This window comes from Melanostigma gelatinosum (genome assembly GCF_949748355.1).
Source record: "Melanostigma gelatinosum genome assembly, chromosome: 11".
Classification (NCBI taxonomy): Eukaryota; Metazoa; Chordata; class Actinopteri; order Perciformes; family Zoarcidae; genus Melanostigma; species Melanostigma gelatinosum.
Window position 1 is genome coordinate 6,180,068 of NC_136644.1, and position 19,801 is coordinate 6,199,868.

General features: G+C 44.5%; 1 protein-coding gene across 2 annotated transcripts; it reads right to left on the reverse strand.

Annotated features, from left to right (window-relative positions):
* Positions 1–73: 73 nt before the first annotated feature.
* On the reverse strand, positions 74–19,535 carry pik3r6 (phosphoinositide-3-kinase regulatory subunit 6). 2 transcript variants are annotated; one of them, XM_079279050.1, is made up of 21 exons: positions 19,460–19,535; positions 12,301–12,385; positions 12,086–12,190; positions 11,403–11,494; positions 11,061–11,129; positions 10,737–10,869; positions 10,376–10,445; positions 10,061–10,259; positions 7,927–8,068; positions 7,315–7,401; positions 6,802–7,045; positions 6,222–6,524; positions 4,837–4,936; positions 4,159–4,281; positions 3,161–3,268; positions 2,889–2,991; positions 2,711–2,772; positions 2,291–2,381; positions 2,096–2,157; positions 1,858–1,964; positions 74–1,557 (listed from the first exon to the last, which is right to left on the reverse strand). In XM_079279050.1, the coding sequence occupies exons 2-21, from the start codon at positions 12,356–12,358 to the stop codon at positions 1,401–1,403; spliced, it is 2,415 nt and encodes an 804-aa protein (XP_079135176.1). In that variant the 5' UTR covers positions 12,359–12,385; positions 19,460–19,535; the 3' UTR covers positions 74–1,400. The 2 variants fall into 2 exon arrangements, with proteins under 2 accessions (XP_079135176.1, XP_079135177.1); XM_079279051.1 differs by lacking the exon at positions 19,460–19,535 and adding an exon at positions 13,640–13,689.
* Between the last annotated feature and the right edge of the window lie 266 nt (positions 19,536–19,801).

Genomic DNA, 19,801 nt, shown 5'->3' on the forward strand with positions numbered 1-19,801 from the left:
ATCCACTTCCTCTTTTCAATCAGTTCAGAAGTCGCCGTTTATTCAAACAACCGGTACTGAGATTTACCACATTTATTATAAAACACAAACACTGTTTTACAAAACAAAACCATGTATTTACACAATTACATTTAGATTGTAATGGCGTCCAATATATGGATGATTAGATGAAGCATGATGTGCAAAATGTGTCATGAATTTCAAACTCATCATTTTTACCCTGCCAGGCTAGCACACGCACACACACACACACACACACCAACATGATTTTATGTTGTGCAGTCCATCACATCCAGTTCATGAGGCGGTTGACCTTTGCATGAGATCCTACCCGAGGGAGGGGGGGAGGGGGGGGGCATAAAAAAATAAGCTTGTTAGCCATTCTTGGCTGTGTAATCTCTGTGGCAAAAAGCAATTATCTTTTTCATATTTACGTAATGACGTAACAACGCATGTAGTCATATTACATGCTTTACACACTTTTGCTTCACAAGTAACAATAAAAAATGAGTGCAAATACATTCAGTTTAGGACATTTATGCGTCATCGAACAAAACGGCAGTGAGTGGATGGAGGTCAGAGGTGATTCTCCCTCCTCAAGGCTGATGATGCATTTGAGATAATTACTGGCATGTGTGCAAGTTTAGCGCTTTGTCTTGACAATAATCAAGCATGGAACACAGAATCCTGCACGTCTGGCAAGTGCACTTTTGAGGGATTCAGCAAAAGACGATGGGACCAGTTAACTGTCAGCTGTCATCGTACCAGTCTTTCGTCAATCGGAGCGTTTTAGTCGCTGACATACTGGGCTGGTCTGCATTCCTTCGTGTGTACTGTGTGTGTGTGTGTGTGTGTGTGTGTGTGAAGAAGGAAGTAAAAGGTAGTGTGTCTATGAAGTAGAGTCACTGTTACCATCAGCACTTAAAATCTGCCTCGCCACATGGTGACTTTGAGAAAACCAGATTTTCCAGATTGTCTGCTGGGTTTTTTGGGACATCACGTGATGAGTGATCCAATTATCAGTAGTCCTGAATACTTAAATGAATACCTTGGCTTACTTGTTTCCACCCTGCCGGTCTCTCTAGTTTTACTGAAAATATTTACAGTAGTAGAATCACTGTTAGGAGATGAAGAATAACCCTGCTGTGTAACACAACTTTGTTGCCGTTACAGTAAAAAGAGTTATCCCATCAACTGCAGGAGGTGACACGAGCACTGTATGTGTTGCTTTGATTTATAGTCTGTTTCCATACGTGCCGGTCAAACCCAACTGATTGGTTTTGTTGTCAGGAGCAGCTCAGTGTGAAGGTTGATTCCTTTCGTCTCTTCATGTGTCAGACTGGACTGACAGCCGTTTCCCGCGATCAAAGCACCAGCGCTGCGGGGTTTACTCCACCACGTCAGGTGATGATGCCGGCAAATGTGTTGATCGGTAGAGGGAGGCCTTTGTTCATGTATTTGCTCAGTCCCGCCTCTTTGACCTCTCCCAACTTGAATTTGGACCGAATGGTTTTCTGGACGCAGTATCCGGGATCGAGACACGGGGAGATCGAGACGCTGCGACACAAAAAAACGTTGGAAATGGAGACATCAGTTCAGGGGTGCACAGAAACTGGGTCAACCCAAAAAAAGGGGAGCAAATCAAGGTGTGGAACAAACTAGACCCTGACAGAGCACTGTCATATACAAACTGTAGAGTTCCACTTTAAAAGAAGAAGAGAAGAAGAGAGCTCTTTGTTCTGCTAGTGCTTTGTTAGCAATCTCGGCTATCAATAATCATTTTTCGAACCGATGAAACACCGAACCTTTATATGACCTTTACTCAGTGGTGAATGAATGAAGGCTGGACTCTCTTACCTCTGCACATCTCTGTAGCTCCTGCGACAGTCTCTGTCCAGTGTAACAGTGAAATGCCGACTCTCCAAAGTACGAATCTTAATGTCGACGCACCGAATCTTTGGCTCCTGGGAATTTTAAAATAAAAAGGATGAATTTATTGTTGAATTGATCGTTGACATTCTGTTCCTTGTTTTAGCACAAGTCCTCTGTGTGAGGATTATCCACTGCAGATGTTTGAGCCCAGCACTAGACTCACCACAACGCTGCTTTTGTTTTTTGCTGGAGGTTCATTCAGTGTCATGGTCAAACAGTTCAGATCTATGAGACGAAGGCAGAGAAAAATAGGGAGCATAAGAATAAAACAAAGTCATGAAATATATATATATATATATATATATATGAAAAAAAGTATTGAATCCTGAATGTGTCACAGTTCGAGATAATACTGAACCTTCTGCCTCATTGGAGGGAATAGCAGTGATCTGAGCGCCCGTCGTCCTGACTGACATTCCTCTGTCAACGTCTCGGCCACTTAATGTCACCTAGAAACACACACACACACACAAAGAAAGCACGCGAGTGTCAAGCATTTAGCATTCACACAAACAACACGGCACACAACACAACATTCGTGAGCAATCGCTTCGGTAATTGATGAGGCGTGTGGCTACAGTGCCAGTAATCTAACAAGGAAACCAGAATATTGTGATTGAACGAAGAAAACGAACAGTTGTTTAAGACTTTGCTCTGAGATTGACTGCCATGACTGCCCTCCCCCCCAAAAACATGATGCAGTTTGTTGCAGCAGAATGGGAGACTGGCCGTGGACAGACACACAGGTGCACACTCACTCACAAACCTCACAACTTACCTTTCTGTAATTCAATGAGACCATCGTCCCGCACGCCTCCCCCGAGCTCTTCTTCTGCTTATCTGTTTGAGACACCGGCATGTTGTTGAACTTGGTTGTGTCCAGATGTAGAGAGGCAGGTTTGAACAAATATCAAAGACAGCATTGGGAAAATAGTGTTCATGGATACCCAATTCACCTCTAATTGACGCTGAGATCTGTCTGAACTCAGGAAACTCCATTTCTAGATGTGTGAGAAACACATCTTCCACGGGATCCCTGGTCATGCTGGTGAACGTGATCTAATAGAAAACAAACAACTCTTTACAAAAGAAATGAAAGACATTTGAAAAATGCAAATCATTATGTGTTAAAAGCTTTTGGTATGAAGCTGCTTTCCGATTGGAGAGCACACTGTGCTTTTAACCCTCACACACAAATAAACTAGACGTAAAATGCATCATATACTACCTTAACAAAGTAGATGGTGAAGTAGACCGGCTGCTGGCCGGTCCGGACGTAGTAGGAAATGACGTCAGACACAAAGGGCTCTTTTGACATCCCTGGGTTCATCTGTTGCTGGAGAAGACAAAAGTCATCGAAAAATGAATCTTCCCGTCTGCATGATGTTGTGATGGAGAATTCTCCATTTTTTTTCAGTAGCTTGAAAAGTTCTGGGAAAGAGGGGCGGATACAGGAATTCGAGGAAAACATTTTATTAGAGTTGGGTGAATGTAAAAAAGATGTTTTGCTGTTGATGATTGGCTGAGTACATTGCTGGTTGTTGTTCGGCTAATTTACTTTATTTTATTTTGCCTTGACGAGTCGAGCCGGCACATTTTCACATCCTACTCTGTGAATGACCGTTGTTGATGGAACAGTGGGAAGGCTAACCGAGAGGGTTTTGGTGAGCTCCATTTAGTTTCTGTCTGAGTTTCAATGACGTGTGTGTTTTGACAATGGCTTAACAAGACAATTCAACACGTTTTAGTTCGGTGAAAGAGAGAAACTTGAATTCAGGAGCTGCAACGTAGACAAACCTGAGCGAATATATCGCATTTTACAAATCCCATTGAATGTAGTCGAGTATAACAAAGGAAGGATTAAGCCAGCGAGCACACAACACTAGAACACAACAAGCTTTTCCATTATTATCATCACGAGAAGTCATCTCAAGCAATGAGTCTCTTCATTCTTGTACCATTTATATATTATTACAGTTATCACTGTAGCTGTGGTTCAATTAAATCGAAATATTTCTTTTTTGCTCGCCGTAAAAGATGTTATGCAGCTTCCCGTGTTTCAACTTGGGCAGAAAAGAGTTTCCTACATCGGGTCTGTACGTCATTCAGACAAGCTACGACACAGTGGGAGGAGAAAATGTGCAAGTATATCTTTCTCACAAGTTCCTCAAACACAGATAAAAGATGCATCTAACATAGGCACAGCTGTGAAAAAGTGGATTGTACCATCACTGCCAGTTTGGGGATCATAGAGCCTAAACTCTTGATGTTAGAGTTGTACCACGGATCCACCATGCTCAAGTAGGAACCAAGAGTGCAGGGGTTTTCCTTGGATCGATGGAGGTTTTCCTGGCAAAGAAGGAACATGAAAGTAGAATACAATCAAAAATGCATCAAATTAACAGCAGTGAGGGAACGCGATGAGCCTGGAGGTTTTCCTACTGTTTTCACTTCTTCTAGTTCTTCTTCGCTAAATTTGTGAGGGTAGATTTTTGCATGGGGAAAAAAAATTCTCTCGCCTCGAAAGAGCAGTTGGGTCAAACAGCTCAAGGTCTATTTAAAATGGAGGTTCTTGGTGGAGAAAAGACACAACAGCTTACATTCATTTTAAAGTAATCTCAATGACTGAGTTACAAAAATGACAACTAAAAAAATAATAATTATTAAACGAATTACAAGTTACACTGAAAGAGGCAGCCAAGCCAATGGAAATCCAATGCTTTGGAATCTCGTCACTTCATTACTGAGCATTTCCCACTTCACTATGTGTTTACTTTAAATAAACACACAGTTGCAGTGTAATTAGGCCTTTTGAAAAACGGATCTTCTGCTATCTCTAGAGGTGTGCTGACTCTCACGCAACAACAGACCGATGGTGTGCTGGACAAGAGGAAGTGGCCTTACCTTGAGAGAGGAGACGGGAGTCGCTGCCCCGCAAACAGGGATGTAGTAAAACTGGAGGTTTACTTTCATTGTAAGAAAAAGCCTCCGCGCTTCCCTTTTCCTGCAAAGACAAGCAAAACATTTGCGAGAAGCACTTAGCGTTAGCAATAGAAGAAGTACGGTTCAGCTTCCCAAAGCTGACTGTGGAGAGAATGTAGAGTCGTGATTTATTCGCCCTGCAGTTCAGATCTCATTGTGTTGTTCGTGCTTTGATGACAGCATAGAAGGTAATTCGAGTAATTTAGGATCAGATGTCAACAGGCCAAATTATTTCCACCAGACATTTACAGTCAGGCATCATTATTGCATCCACAGGTGTCCTATCAAAACCAAATATGTATCAATAATCAACATGTATTTAACATTTAAAAACATTTTCTCAGATACAGTATGTACTTTTCTCGCACCAAAGAGGGGTATTTTTTGTTTTCAACCGTCTTGTTTACAACCGTTTAAAGGGAAATATTTGTTTTTCTCATTGTTATGCTCCAAAATCTCCATCATCTCTTTCAGATGAGACAAATACCCAGAGATGAGACAAATACCCAGAGTATTCTGTTAGAATAAAGTTTCCATTATTGTACTGTTCCTTCAGGGTTCGACAGTAAGGGATGCCAGGTTGCCATCGCAACCATTTTGAAAGATTTGCAACCACTTCTTGGTCTCGGACTGCCATCAGTGACAACCACTTTTGACACACACAAATAGAGATGTTGTGGAAATTTATCATTCTTTCAGTTGTAACTTGTATCGCTTAAACATGCATATACCACACCAACCCTCTTCCCACGAAAAGGCTGGGAACCTGGCCTTGGTGGGTGCAGCGGGAGGGTGAAGGGAGAGGAGACGAGATAACGCGCATATATACTCTGTTTTGTCTATTCATTGTTGTTAGACCTCCGAACCATCCGTGGGGGAAAGCGCTCTATCCATTCAGCTGAATTATTATCGAAGTGTCTGTTCATTAAATATGTTTTTTATATTTTAAGAAGTTTCCATCGTGATTATTTCTCACTGGGAGGTTAAAACGATTTTATTTTCCACCACAAGGGGCAGCAAACAACCAAACGTGCGCCCCAAAAGAGATATTGTTGAATTAGTGACATTTAAATATTGCTGTTACAGTCTACAGTTTGGTGCGTTCAGTTGCGTGCACACAGGCGTCTGTTTTTTTTTCGAGACAAGGGCGGAGCAACTGAAGTCATGTGACTAGTGTAATAAAGTTACATAAAACTTTAAAAAAAAAAATATATATATATATATTTGTATTGTATCAGCACAGTCACACAAACATCCAGCTGCTTTGAAAGAAGCTTCGTCCTCTTGTGATATGATGAGTCACTCACCTGAAGAGGTAGTAGGCCTTGGCCAGGCGACCCAGTACCCTGTCGTCTCCCATGGCGACTATCCTGGCAGTAAAGTGTCTCTGCTGCTTGGAGAAGGGGTTCTGCATCGCGCAGCTTCCTGCCCGCCTCTGCAGAGTCGCCCCTCGTCTTCCTCCCCTCCCTCCACTTCTTCCTCCTCCTCCTCCTCCTCCGCCGAGGCTTGCGTGTTCCTCCAGGGTGTCCTGCATCAGCACCATGCCGTCCTTCACCGATGGTTTCATCTTGATGCCTCCACGCCGTGACAGCCTCCCCGACTCTTGCTCGCTGGGAAAACGGAGAAGGTTTTTTTTTTTACTGCTATCGTCAAAGTCGTAATCATTTCAAAATGAACGTGAGGCTTTGACAACGCCCAGGGGATCCCATGATGAGCATCTCGGACATTCTCAAGTTCAGCAAAAGACTCTTAAACACTACAAACCCAAGGGAAGCTTTGGAAACATTTCCATTTCTGCATGTCTGTTACTACAGGGACTATTCGTAAAATACACGAAACTGGCAGCGGGCATGATCTATCTTAATGTAAACTAGGTGCTTGATTTACCTTTTGCATTGTTCCCATGTTGCACTCATGCCGGCAGAGTCCAGAGATGACGACGGGGGGGGATCGGCGCCGGGGGGCAGGTCTCTTTCGATGCCGCTGTCGTTGGACATGACGGAGAAGCGAGTCATGTCGGGCGGCATCAGGTCGCCGGGCGACTCGCCCAGCTCAACGTCCTCCTGCTCCTGGCTGAGGGAGAACTGTTCCGACATGGAGCTGGATCGAAACCACTTGGCCAGCACTCGCCCTGTCGACATATCAACATTCATCAGTTACCTGTAATTCAGAGGTCTGCACTCACGTGGAGCAAGACGGCACGAACCACAGCACGGAAGAAGTCCCTTCAATCACTGTCGCAGGTCTAAGGCCCCCGAGGAGGCTCCCAACAATCTACAACTCGGATATTTAATTGTTCTTTTATTTCTGGTTCTCTTTATCCAGTTCAGGTTTCAGCCTAATTTGGTTCAGCTGACATGCAACTTCCTCTAGACCCCCCACGGTTCCAGATCCACTCACAGATATCCAGATCCTCCGTCCACATGTGGAAGCTCATCTCTGGGTTCGGAGGAGGGCAGTCGCACAGTCGTCCACCGGACAATGGCTCTGCAATACACACACGAGTGGAGGAAGAGAGATCGGAAGAGACCAAAAGTGTCACAATGACCCTCAAAACAAAACAGCTCCCCAACCCCCATAACGTCCTGTCTGTGAACACTGCCGTGCATCCCTCCACCTCCCAGCTGGGATGAAGGGGGAGCAGGTTCATCGGATGGGTCGCTGACATGATAAGAGTGGATTTCCCAGAAATAGATATCCGGAATATTAAAAAGAATATACAGACAACTGACTCGACCGATTTGGCCATGGAGGAAGCCGCTAAATAGAGAGGTCACATGGTCACACGTTTGATCTCAGGAACAGCCGGTGTGACAAGCCCTCTGGGACACAGAAAACATGCCACTTACAATGTGTGCTTTTTTTACAACCAAAAGTGACGGCGGTTCGTGTGGTTTCTCATCCTTCCTTGATGTTTGGCCACACGCCAATAAGTTGTGTTCTGCCTCAGACGGAGCAGCTGTGCCTCGGAGGAGCTGTGCCCTGCACGGCTTTGCTGCGTTTCCTCCTTACCCGAGTCCGTGACGATCACGCTGTACAGCCGCTGTAGACGGCTCCTCAGCGCTGCCCCCTCCCCTCTGCCGCCCTCCTCCGCGCTCTGCTCCAGAGCCGCCAACACTTCCTGAAAGTGCGACTCGACGTCTTGACCCATGTCCTGTCCCGGAAACACACAAACGCACGCGGGTGAACTCACATGCGCACAGGAAGACAAACACACACAGAGTCCGTATTAATAGCACAGAGGTGAGGGGTTTGTTTGTTGCTCCTTCGTGTGTGTGTGTGTGTGTGTGTGTGTGTGTGTGTGTGTGTGTGTGTGTGTGTGTGTGTTTCTGCCCTCGTGTGCGTCCTGCTGAGGTGTTACTTTAGGATCGGTGCCAGGAGACACTTCCACCAACAGACCTTCATTCAGGATGTTTTACACAACACGTACATATGAGGCACGGACTCTCAAACCATTTCAAATCCGGGAGAAAAAACTGAAAAAGTTTACTGCCATCACCAAAAAAATGTAGCCCCACGACATTCTGCTGATGCTACTCGTAACCCGAGAGTCATTCTTCTGTTGGGAACTTGTTATCGCTTCAACTGTACAGAAGTGACCACAAAAGGTCATTCACTCCCTCCTGAATGGCAACAGTCAGCGTAAACAAATTGTGCATTCACATGGGGAAAAGAAAATGCTGAAGTCATAAAGAGAAGTTGTGAGATAACAACCATGACTCAATTACAATCTTTCTCAGACTGGAGACGAACTGGAGACTGAACAGAGCAGCAACACGTCCCGCTTTACACATTTGGGCCTTCAGATTAATTCAATTCAATTCAATTCAATTCATTTTTGTATAGCCCAAAATCACAAATTACAAATTTGCCTCAGAGGGCTTTACAATATGTACACATTTGACATCCTCTTGTCCCGGAACCCTCACATCAGAACAGGAAAAACTCCCCAAAAAAACCCTTTAACGGGGAGGAAAGAGGAAGAAACCTGTGGGAGAGCATAGCGGAGGGATGAGCAGACCATTGCTTTCTTACTGTAGAGCGGCATTGTTGTTCAGGCTGAATCCCACAATATGAATTACACATGTCGGTTGTAAAGAGTGTGTGTGTGTGTGTGTGTGTGTGTGTGTGTGTGTGTGTGTGTGTGTGTGTGTGTGTGTGTGTGTGTGTGTGTGTGTGTGTGCTGTAAAAGTGGAGAGATTGATCGACAGACAGGCTCAACAAAGCCAGGTCTTTTATTTTATGTTCGCATATGCTACAGTTTATTTATCAATGAATTTGTTCATAGGCCTACATAAGAGCACATTTGTTTATTTGGGCTATCGCTGTCATTGATTTTGATGTGATTGTTGCACATTTTGTATCCATTTTCGTTTCAATAAAAAGAAAAAAGCCTTTGAAGTCCGGGGTTTTTCTTATCTCTCATTGGACAGTAATAACGTTTTACAGCTTGAGTTGTCGTGGCGAAAAAAAAACGATTTCTCACAGCTGTATATCGGTTTCACTTACTGACTGAGTAGGAGGTTCTCTTCCCCTCGCTCTCTCTCTCTTTCTCTGTGTGTACGTGAGCATGCATATGCGTGCAATGTGTGTGAAAGAGATTGCTGAAGTTAGCCAATGCTACCCATCGCAAGTCATTGCTTGCATGGTCTACTTCAGAAAGGGATCTCAGTTTACAATATGATGTAATTAAGCTTCCTGGAGAGGGACTGCCAGATCAGAAGAAGAGACTCCAGCTGCATTTTATTCAGTGTTTATGTGAAGGAGAGTCAGTCAAGACCAGGGTTACTTGCAAAAAATGTCTTTTTCATTCAGCACATTCATTGGAGTCGACAGCGTGACGTCATTTGATGAGGAGGATTAAGTTAATAATTAAACAATCGAACACGGAGGAATTCTGAGCCAGGCTCCGACTAGATAGGAGGAAATGGAAAGCATGCGGAACGCATTCAAATTGACTCTACCGTACACACCATGCATCAGTATGAGGTCAGGGTCATGAGAGAGCCAAGTTTGCGGTAAACTGAACATAACAAGACTCAAAAAAAGGGAAATAGACAAAGCGTTATTGGAGTGATACCGTGAAGTGAAAGGAGAAGGCGGTGAGTGAGGACAAGCCAACAGCTCTGTGGTGGGTTCCACTAACCTTCAGGGCTCGAGCCAGTTTGGGCCCGTTGCACTGCTCCGCTCCTAAAGCAGCCTGTATGGAGTGTTGGACCACGCCGCACATGTGATCGAAAGGACTCGGAGATCCTCCTGCAGCTGAAGAGGACGTCCCAATATCGCCCGACAGGACTTGTTCCAAAGAGGCAGAGAAGACTTGTGGGTCAGCCAGGATGAAGACCCTGCAAGGATTTACACAACGGGGGTTTGGCGACACATGCAGCAGTATGAGGGAACAGAACAAGCCGTGGCAAATCTACGATTCTCCAAAGGCTTCTTTTCTTCATTCATGACTCACCTCTCCTGAAAGGGATAGTGCTCATTTTTTAGTCTCTGCTCGGCTGTGACCATCCTCTGGTACATCAGACCTGTGGATCAAACGGGAATTTAACGGCGGTACGTGGTTGCAAATCCTCATATGGATAAACTGATGCATCTGGCATTTCTTTCTCCCCGTGTCAAAACTAGCTCGTCTCAGTCAGACAAGTCATTCTAGTCTTTATTACAAAGCACGTGTGGTCTGTAAGAGATCATTTCCGCTTTGATAGACCCGCCTGAGGGATGGGTCTTTGTTGGAAGTGACTTTGTGCGATCATGACTATATCTGTGACATGACTATAATTTGAGACTGAAACGTCGAGCTGAGAGTTGGATAATACCTGGAACGGAGCGTTCGGTTTTGATCCGTCTCGTGTAGCTGAGGCCCACAGTGCAGTAGGGATGAGGGAAGGTCAGGAGTCTCTTACAGAAGTCGTAAACACGCTTGTACAGCTCATCTGGAATGTAGGCTGTCTGGAATATCAACAAAAAAAACACACATTCACTCGTTACAACTAATACCGGAAAGGAAAACTCCTTTTTCCTTTCCAGAAAAAAAACAACAACAACATTCGTCCTCCTGTCAAGTACCTTTTTGTTTTGTAGTAACAGAGCTGAAGCGACTACTTTTTCAACAATGCAACAATGTGGCAGCTATACTGTACCTGAATGATGGCATACATGAGTGTGTGGAGCAGAGGGATGATGTATTTGCGAGAGTCCCATCTCTCAGCCTGCAGAGAAAACACACACACGCGGTCGGCCGATTAGTTCATCGACAGAAGAAGAAGAACAACCAGCTTCTGGAAAGATTTTAGCTCAAATTTCACAGATAAAACAATTAGTTGATGAACTCAAATCATAATTAGCGATTGAAAGGAATAAGGTTCACGGTCAGTCAAGTCAAGTCCAATCAGTAAATATGAAATCATCTGGAAAAAAAACCCTGTTGAAAGCACGATTTGGAGTCTCGAAGTGTCAACATAGCCACTGCTGAGATCAAGTACCTTTTCCAGCTCTTTTATCAGCACCCACACCAGAGATAAGCCGCTGGCAGGATTGTTTTGAACCTTCTTATGAAGCGTCCACCTCAGCATGCCTGCACACACACACACACACCCAGACACACAGATAAATACACAAGCCATTCAACATTTCCACAGGTCTAACACAGACTTGCTAAAATGTGTCAGACCGCTCTCCGTGACTCATCTGAAATATGTCCGATGACTAGCAACTGAACAGCCGTCACACTGCTGACACGGCTGAATGTCGCACAGTGGGATTAACACGAGCAGGCTGGCTTCAGGAGATACCCATTGGTTTACGGGAAGGAACTGCTTTGGATACAGAAAAACCCGGAAACAAATGGAGTCTCCAGCAGAGAATCGAGTGAGCTTTGTGACGTCTACACCACACGCGCAGATGTATTGAAACCGACATCAATGTGAATGCATTATTTACATGATGAAGTGTTTTCGCTGTTGGCAATTTTGGAACACTCTCCACCATAAAGATCAAGTTAAGATCTGTGATATATTCAGAGGATGCTGTTTGTGAGACCTCATAATATTACATGTGAGCAGAGCCAACGGCAAAGACGGATACAAACCACACCAGCGCTGCGAGAAAAAAAAACACTTCACATCTTGATAGTTTATTGAACAGTGTTGTAGTAGATCTATTTTACCTTTGTTGGGACAGTCTTGGGGCTGCTGGCTGTCCCTTTCCCGGGGCAGGATAGCCATGACGCTGCGGTAGAGTTCTGGCTCGGGAACTGTGGGGGAGCAGCCGGCTGACAATAAAAGATGAGAGGTTGAGCGCTTTGAGTCTGCAAATGTATCGATGTATTTATACGAGAGGGAGATCCATTTGTCGGCAGTGCACGTGTGTTATTGTACGTACCTGGAGGCTCCATGCTGCGCGTACTGCCTGCGCTATCCCAGGGGGCGTTGTTGGTCATGTCTCACGTGCATTGTGGGTGTTTCATCTTTAAGCAGAGAGAAGACATACAGACAGGAAGGTGTCAGTCACGTGCGTCCGAGGTCAAACACGAAGCGGTCGGAGAGCCTGCCTCACTTGTGGTGGCTGACCGTGACTGTGGGTAAGTCATGACTGTTTTCTTGCTTTTCTGTCTGCTTGCTGATACATTGAATGAAGCTATTTAAAACTATCTCTGTTCACAGGCAGGGTGACAATAATATCTCGACACGTTTCTCTTTTTGAATTTGAGCGTGAGAACCGTATGGCCTCCAGTTAACATCCATGCCAGTGTGGTTACTGCTGAAGGGTTGAATCCACACGGCTCTCACTGTGGCGTCGGCCGCTGCGCTGGCAGGCTAACAGCTAACGGTGCTAACAGCGCCAACAGTGCGAACGGCGGCAACAAGGCTGAAAGAGCTCGCCGTTTTTTTTTAACCTCAGGGGGTAACCGGAGGTTACAGGAAGTCCCTTTCTGGACAATCCTGTCCTTATCAGCTGCAACTGTTGATGAGCCCCCTCCACACACACACACATGAGCTAGCTAGTGGGGGCATGCTCAAATGCAAGAACATGCACGAAAAGGCACTCACGTACGGCCCGGCTATGTCAACAAAACCCAGAGAAGCTCGTCGTATCACAACGCACACAGAGGGAGAGCGATATCATTCAATAAGCATGCAGACATTACTCCTCGATATCTTTACCCACACACACATATACACACCTACCAACACCACAAGGTGCAGTTGTCCCACGCTAACCCTCCCCAACACTGTCAGAAAGTGTTCCTATATAAGCTACCTACTTCAAAACCCCTTGCCACATTATCTCAGGTCCCACACAGGTTTGTGAGTCACCTCTCAACCATCCGCGGCACGAAATTCATCTTTTTCATTTACATTTATCTGAACAAGAACCAAAAATCACCCCTTTCAGATCATGAAATGAACGATGATGACATTAATATATCCAACAGCAATAAACCACAACAAACACGAAGCGCTAATTGCCACAGTGACTGCATTTCCTGCAGCATGTAAATGCAGACTGGTGGAAGATGACTTTCATAAATCATCCCGATACGAGAGCTCATGTCCACGATCTTTGTGATAAAGATACAGCAGAAATGTATCATAAGAAGCCTCAGTCACAGAAACTAAACATCACAAACCATAATGCTCTCTCTTAATGGAAGGTATTCGTTCGTTTACCAGTCAAATCATAGCAGGTGTAGAGTAGAAATAATGTCAGATAAACTCACTCTGCCCCACAGGTCTTTTCCATCCACACGCAGCGCTCTGTGTACTGAAACTAACAAGTGTGACACACACAGAGAGAAAGAGAGAGAGACAGAGAGAGAGAGAGAGAGAGAGAGCGAGGGAGAGAGAGAGAGAGAGAGAGACAGAGAGAGAGAGAGAGAGCGAGGGAGAGAGAGAGAGAGCGAGAGTGACAGGCAAGTGAGAAGAAGGAGGAGGAGAGGGGGCTGTTTGCAGGTGTCAAAGAGTCATAACTTGTTTGAGTCCTGTTTCGTCGGCTAAATGCATTTGGATTTAAACCCCCCCCCCCCCCCCTAAGAAAAGCAGTGCTTTCAAAAACTAACAGCCTGTCAAACAGCCGAACGCAGCCGAACACTGCCTGTTTGACCACAAGTTTCCGGTTGCCTCTGGTGTATTCACTCTCTTGTCTCTCTGTCTTTCACCCCTCCACCATGCATTCATACAGGTGCATGCAAAAGGCCTCCAAAGTGTACACATGTGGACTCTCGCCCACACAGATGTGCAAATTTACACTCTGGTTCTACCTTTCTGACGGGAGCTATTAATGCAGTGTAGGAGCTCACACACGCACACAGCATTTCCTCTGAAATGAATGAGTGGGCAGACAACACTCTATATTTAGACGGACAGACTGAGAGAGCTGCAGAAAGGGAGTGAGCCAGAGTGACCGGGGTAAGTCGAGTTTAGAAAAGCTTAAAATAGATGCACCACATCATTCACAACCTTTACAAATAACGAACTTAGAAAAAACCACAGTCTGCAGGACAACTTCTGACAGAAAGCAAGCCTCTAAAAATACAACACAACCATCAGCTCTTCGATTGCATGTCATTGTTGCTAATATTACTGTAAATGAAACTTTCAAATACAGGACTTCATTTAGTTTGACATTTTGGTCAAAGTCCACAAGCTATTTCTGTGCATGTCTCACACAAAGAGCCTTCTTGAACACACAATTGCTCAAACAAACATCACCAGGGAGTCGAGAGGGAATTTGAGTTTTAACAAACGAAGCCAAGTTGAACACACTGTGTATGTGGACACTGAGGTGAGAGCAATGCGATTCACCGTACAAACACAACGCACGGACATGATATTAAATGACCATTCGTACAAATGCTGTTGCACCGTACCAATTAACACTCCAAAGGTCACCAATCAGAGTCCATCCTTTGATCTTTCCTAACTTTTCGGACCTACACTCTGGAGTTTACAGCAGCAACATCCTCCTCCATCATTTGGACATACCACGAGTGGTCAAGTATGGACTACAACATCCATTACTTGAGTAGCACACACTGTTTCCTTTGCCATTTAGTACCATTAAATCCTGTCAAATGCCCAGGAACAGTGCTTATAAATAGACAAGTTGAAAATGCTTACAGAAGCCAAGGCCACATGCCAGTGAAGCAAACTTCCCTTATGAATGTTGATGTGAATTAGGTTCCTGATCCGAGTTTCGCCAGTGATACATATCTGTCTACACCTTCCCTGTGCGGGGCAGCCGTCACAGTGCATCGCGGTGGTCAGCCCGGAGTCTCTCAAACAATGCGGCCCCCGAAAAACAGAAAACAGGAGCGCTCGTTTCCGTTCAGGCGCGCTGCAGAAATCTCAGAGAAAAAGACAAAACAGGAAGGACCTGACAGCGACTTGTGGAAGTGCGTTCGTACGTAAAGCAAGAGAGAAGCGGTGCAGCAGAGAGTGTGTGTGCGTGTGTGTGTGTGTGTGTGTGTGTGTGTGTGTGTGTGTGTGTGTGTGTGTGTGTGTGCGTGTGCTTGATTGGAAATCCCCAACCTACGATAGCATGGTGTGTCTCATCCTCTCTTGCATATAGACCTGGAGAAATTGGAAGAGCGAGGAAAGCACCTGCAGAGTTTGTTCCCTATACAGCTAGCAAGCAAAACTTGAAAAAAAGTACAGAGTGACAGCACTTGAATTTTCTCATAAGGAAATGAATGTTGCAAAGTGTGTGTGCCAACGTGGAATTCCTCCCTGTTTCCCCCTTTCGCAAGGATGAAACAAATATTTTCTCATAAGGAAATGCATGTTGCAAAGTGTGTGTGCCAACGTGGAATTCCTCCCTGTTTTCCCCCTTTCGCAAGGATATAACAAATATGACACTGTGCAAATGTGGATGGAAAGAAAGAAAAGCTAAGAGTTTACATTTGTGCCAACAATAAGTAAAAAACAGTCATGACAAAGCATTAAAAAAAGATTTCTAAACGAGCAAAGAAGTCTGAGTTGACTGAGACCAAAGGGGGCAGAAACACACACATTCAAAAAGTTGCAACGACACCCCGAACGTTTAATTCAGTGTGAGGTACGGGGGGGATATCAATCAACGTGATTTCCTGCATCAACATGCTGAACAATATGAGGAAGTCCACTTCGACCGGCGAATGTGTGTGAGGCGTGTGCATGTGTGTGTGTCTGTAAATCTGCATGGCCTGACTGACCAAAGATGTGTTTTGTCTTGTCAGGGCCTGCATACAGTGTATAAGATAATGCTGCAACATCTGCAACAAACAGGTGGATGTGTCATTTAAAAAAAACGAAATGAAATTTGCCAATTGGAGGAGTTGGTGTAAATATGACTTCCAACAATCAGAGGTGTGCATGGACACGTCGATGGTGTATGCTGTGGGGAGTATAGTGTGCTAAATCCATCAGGCAAGAGGAAGAGGTAGATACAAAGGGGTTTCCCGAGAAGGCGTGTGTGTGTGTGTGTGTGTGCGTGTGTGCGTGTGTGTGTGTGTGATCCTTCTGTGGGGTCTATGGGGTCTGTGATGGCGATAACTGGGTTTATTGGTCTATTAGGGTTCAGGGGTCAGAGGATGTGGCGTTTAGGTTGGATTAGGTAACAATGTGTCAGTTAAGGAGTTTTGAACAAATACTACTGTGAAACACAAATGCACTATGCAAACAGGACAGGCAGGTTTTTCTAAACCTAACCCAGTTTTGGTATTTAACATAATTAATCATTAATTACCTGAATTAAACCGAATTATATATACTCAAAAGATGATACGCATGTAACTAATGACACGTGTTGCTGGCTTTCGTAGGAAAGATGAGGAGGAACTTTACATGAGATATCATACGAACTGACCTGAGGATATGTTGCAGTCAAACAGACACATACATCCTGTGTGGTCACACATGAGCACGTATACAATATGCATGTGGATTTAATGCACATGCAACTCCCACTGACTTACAACAAAAGCACAGAGAGAAATGTGAGGATTGCTATGGATCACCAGTCTCACCACGCAGCAGACCTTATTTAGCCACAGTGGTTCGCAGGAGGTCACTGAGTGGAAAGCGGTCCAACTGCTACAAGCACAGGATGCACCAAGTGCGTCACATGATCAGCAGCAGAAATAGATCCGCGCGCTCACACACACTTGGCATGAAACAGCCTTAGCCACGGTGGAGACTGCTTTCCAGGGAGCCCCGCAGGTACAACGACTGCCAAGAAGTGTTTGTCCTTTGTTTTCATAACCCCCACATAACCCCCACGCGATCTCATGTTGAAGGGAGTCTGCGGCTGTCTGCAGTATGTGGAGTTCAGGGTGTTTTGTCATAACTTTGCCGGGAATACGGAGCAGGAGTGTGGGCTGACGAGGGCTCAGCACTCCAAGGCGACTTCTGCCTAAAAGTAGCAAATGTTTCTTTAATTGGCAGCAGCTTCATCCTGTTAAAAGACGATGGCGGTGATGGGTACATTAGTGGTGATTCTTTCCAGTCCTTGCATGCAGCCAACTTTCTCCATTGAACTTAAGCGGTTACAGTATAAAACCTTTTGAAAAACAACTTTAACTGGTAAATGATGTTCCCAGGCTATATTTACAAGAGGATAAACTAAGAGGGGGAAAAAAAGTTTTGTGTTGTGTGAAGCTTAATACATTTAATGTGCTCATTATTGTCAGCCTATAGACTTATACTTATAACTAAAAGGGCGTTGGGTTCGGCCTATGATTAATGACAGCCAATGAGTTAGTGGTCATCTGTTTTTGTGTTGATGTTCAAATAGCAATCCTGGTTCTGCTGTTCCAGTCATCGTCTCACCTGAACAGCTATACACATGTTGTTGTCGCTGCATTACACTGTTCTTAATTGCTGTTAAATCTCCTTTTCTTTTGCCTTATGTTTTGATGCTTTTAATGGTTTTAAAAGGACTGCACAATATATCGCCATTTCCTCCGGGACCGAGTTCGTGCAAGGCGTACACTATACAACGCATATCGGCAGAGATCTTTTCCAGACGTGGTTTGTGTGCGAGTAATTGCAGAATTGCGGCAGTGTATGGTTGATTGCGTGCAGCGTAATGTCTCAGGGAGACATCGATTATTGTTTCAATGTATGTTTTAAATCTCCTTTACTTTTTACTACTGAATTTTATTTCTTACACTGTTTCTTTAATTGTTTTTAAATCTCCTTTTCTTTTGCCTTATGTTTTGATGCTTTTAATGGTTTTATGTGAAGCACTTTGAATTACCTTGTTGTTGAAATGTGCTATACAAATAAACTTGCCTTGCCTTGCATTATGTCACTGTTGGTGTTTGCGTCATATTTTGGCATATTTGTCATAGTCTAATAATAAGCTTACCGTCACGACGGAGATCAGATCTCGACTCATGTAACCACTTTTCTTTGCTCATCATGTGTGGTATAATTATGATAAATGATTGTTAGTTTTACAGTGACACTTAATGTCCCCATATGTTCTGAGTTAGTCCCTCGAGCATCAGCTTCAAGACTGGATTGCCAGCATTCAGTCAATAGCCTAAATATTTCAAACCACTATCTCACTGTCTTCTCATGTCTTACTGGAACGCCTCACCTTATCCTTGACAGCACCAGTGTGATTTGTTTGGAGAGAGATTATTATTTAATGGGGCGTGAATAGCTCCAACACCTTTATGTCGTCAACATTTGACATTTACAAAACCACTAAAGATTATTGTTCAGGATAGCAATGTTCCCATACGATGGCTTAAATTAAACAATTACTGGCTCATTTTAGGAACAAAAATACCACTTTCAAAGTGACACACACAGCCTGGAGCCAGCCTGCATTCCCTGAAGCCCAAAGTGGTACCAGGAAGCTCGGATCTAAAACAAGGAAGCTGTAAGAAATACAACTGTGCTGTTAGACTCCCAGCAGACACAACATAGAGCCAGAGCTTCAATCAGATCAGGCATTGGTTTTAAAACCCTGTTATTATCCCAGGAGGGGGGAAAAGTCGGTCGGTACATCAGCCCTGAGGACGGCTTTTTTTATAGCCTGATTTACAAGTGAAAGAGCCCATTCCAAAAAAAGAAGAGAGGGCTGCCATGTGCCGTAGCCTACAGCTGTGATCTATGGTCAACTTTATCAGACAGGCAGGTGCTGCACAGTTAACCACACTGCCGCTCCTTATCTGCGCGCGACAGTGAGCGGCATACTTAATCGGATAAACTGCCGCTCATCAGTGCGGACCGTAAACATCATTAAAACGATGAGTCGTGAATTAAAAACGGAGCAATACATACAATCATAAACAGGTCAAATCAGAAGGGAAGGGCTGCGGATATAAGATGACTTTAGATACGTTTTGGTGTGTTCATCTGCGCAACGTTACACACAGTTACTTCGGCATAAATGTCATCATCTGCGGGATTGGCTGACTTAATTTACGTTACAATACAGTCGTCAACATGTTTCGCGAGTTGCCAACGTAGACACACAAATAAATGAAAATGTCAAGAAGTCTGCAATTGCTAAAACATCAAATATGTCAGCCTTTTGGAGAACGTACCTGCTGCTAAGTGGTGTAAACAGCTCCATGTACCGGGACCAGCTGTCTCGTGCCTCGGTCGGTGACACCATTCACCTCAAAGCGTCTGTCAACGTGACATTGTGGCTCGTCTTCAGGCCACGCCCATCGCGTCTCAACTGCGCTTTGGTAACCAATCAGAGCACGTGTCCATGTAAACTATTATTTACAGCGATCGATCGACAGACAGACAGACAGACAGACAGACAGACACACAGACAGACAGACAGACAGACAGACAGACAGATTAAAGCAAATATGATGCGGATTAAAGACATCCATTTTAATGAAGATTGGTTTCCATTGCACAGATGATACACACAC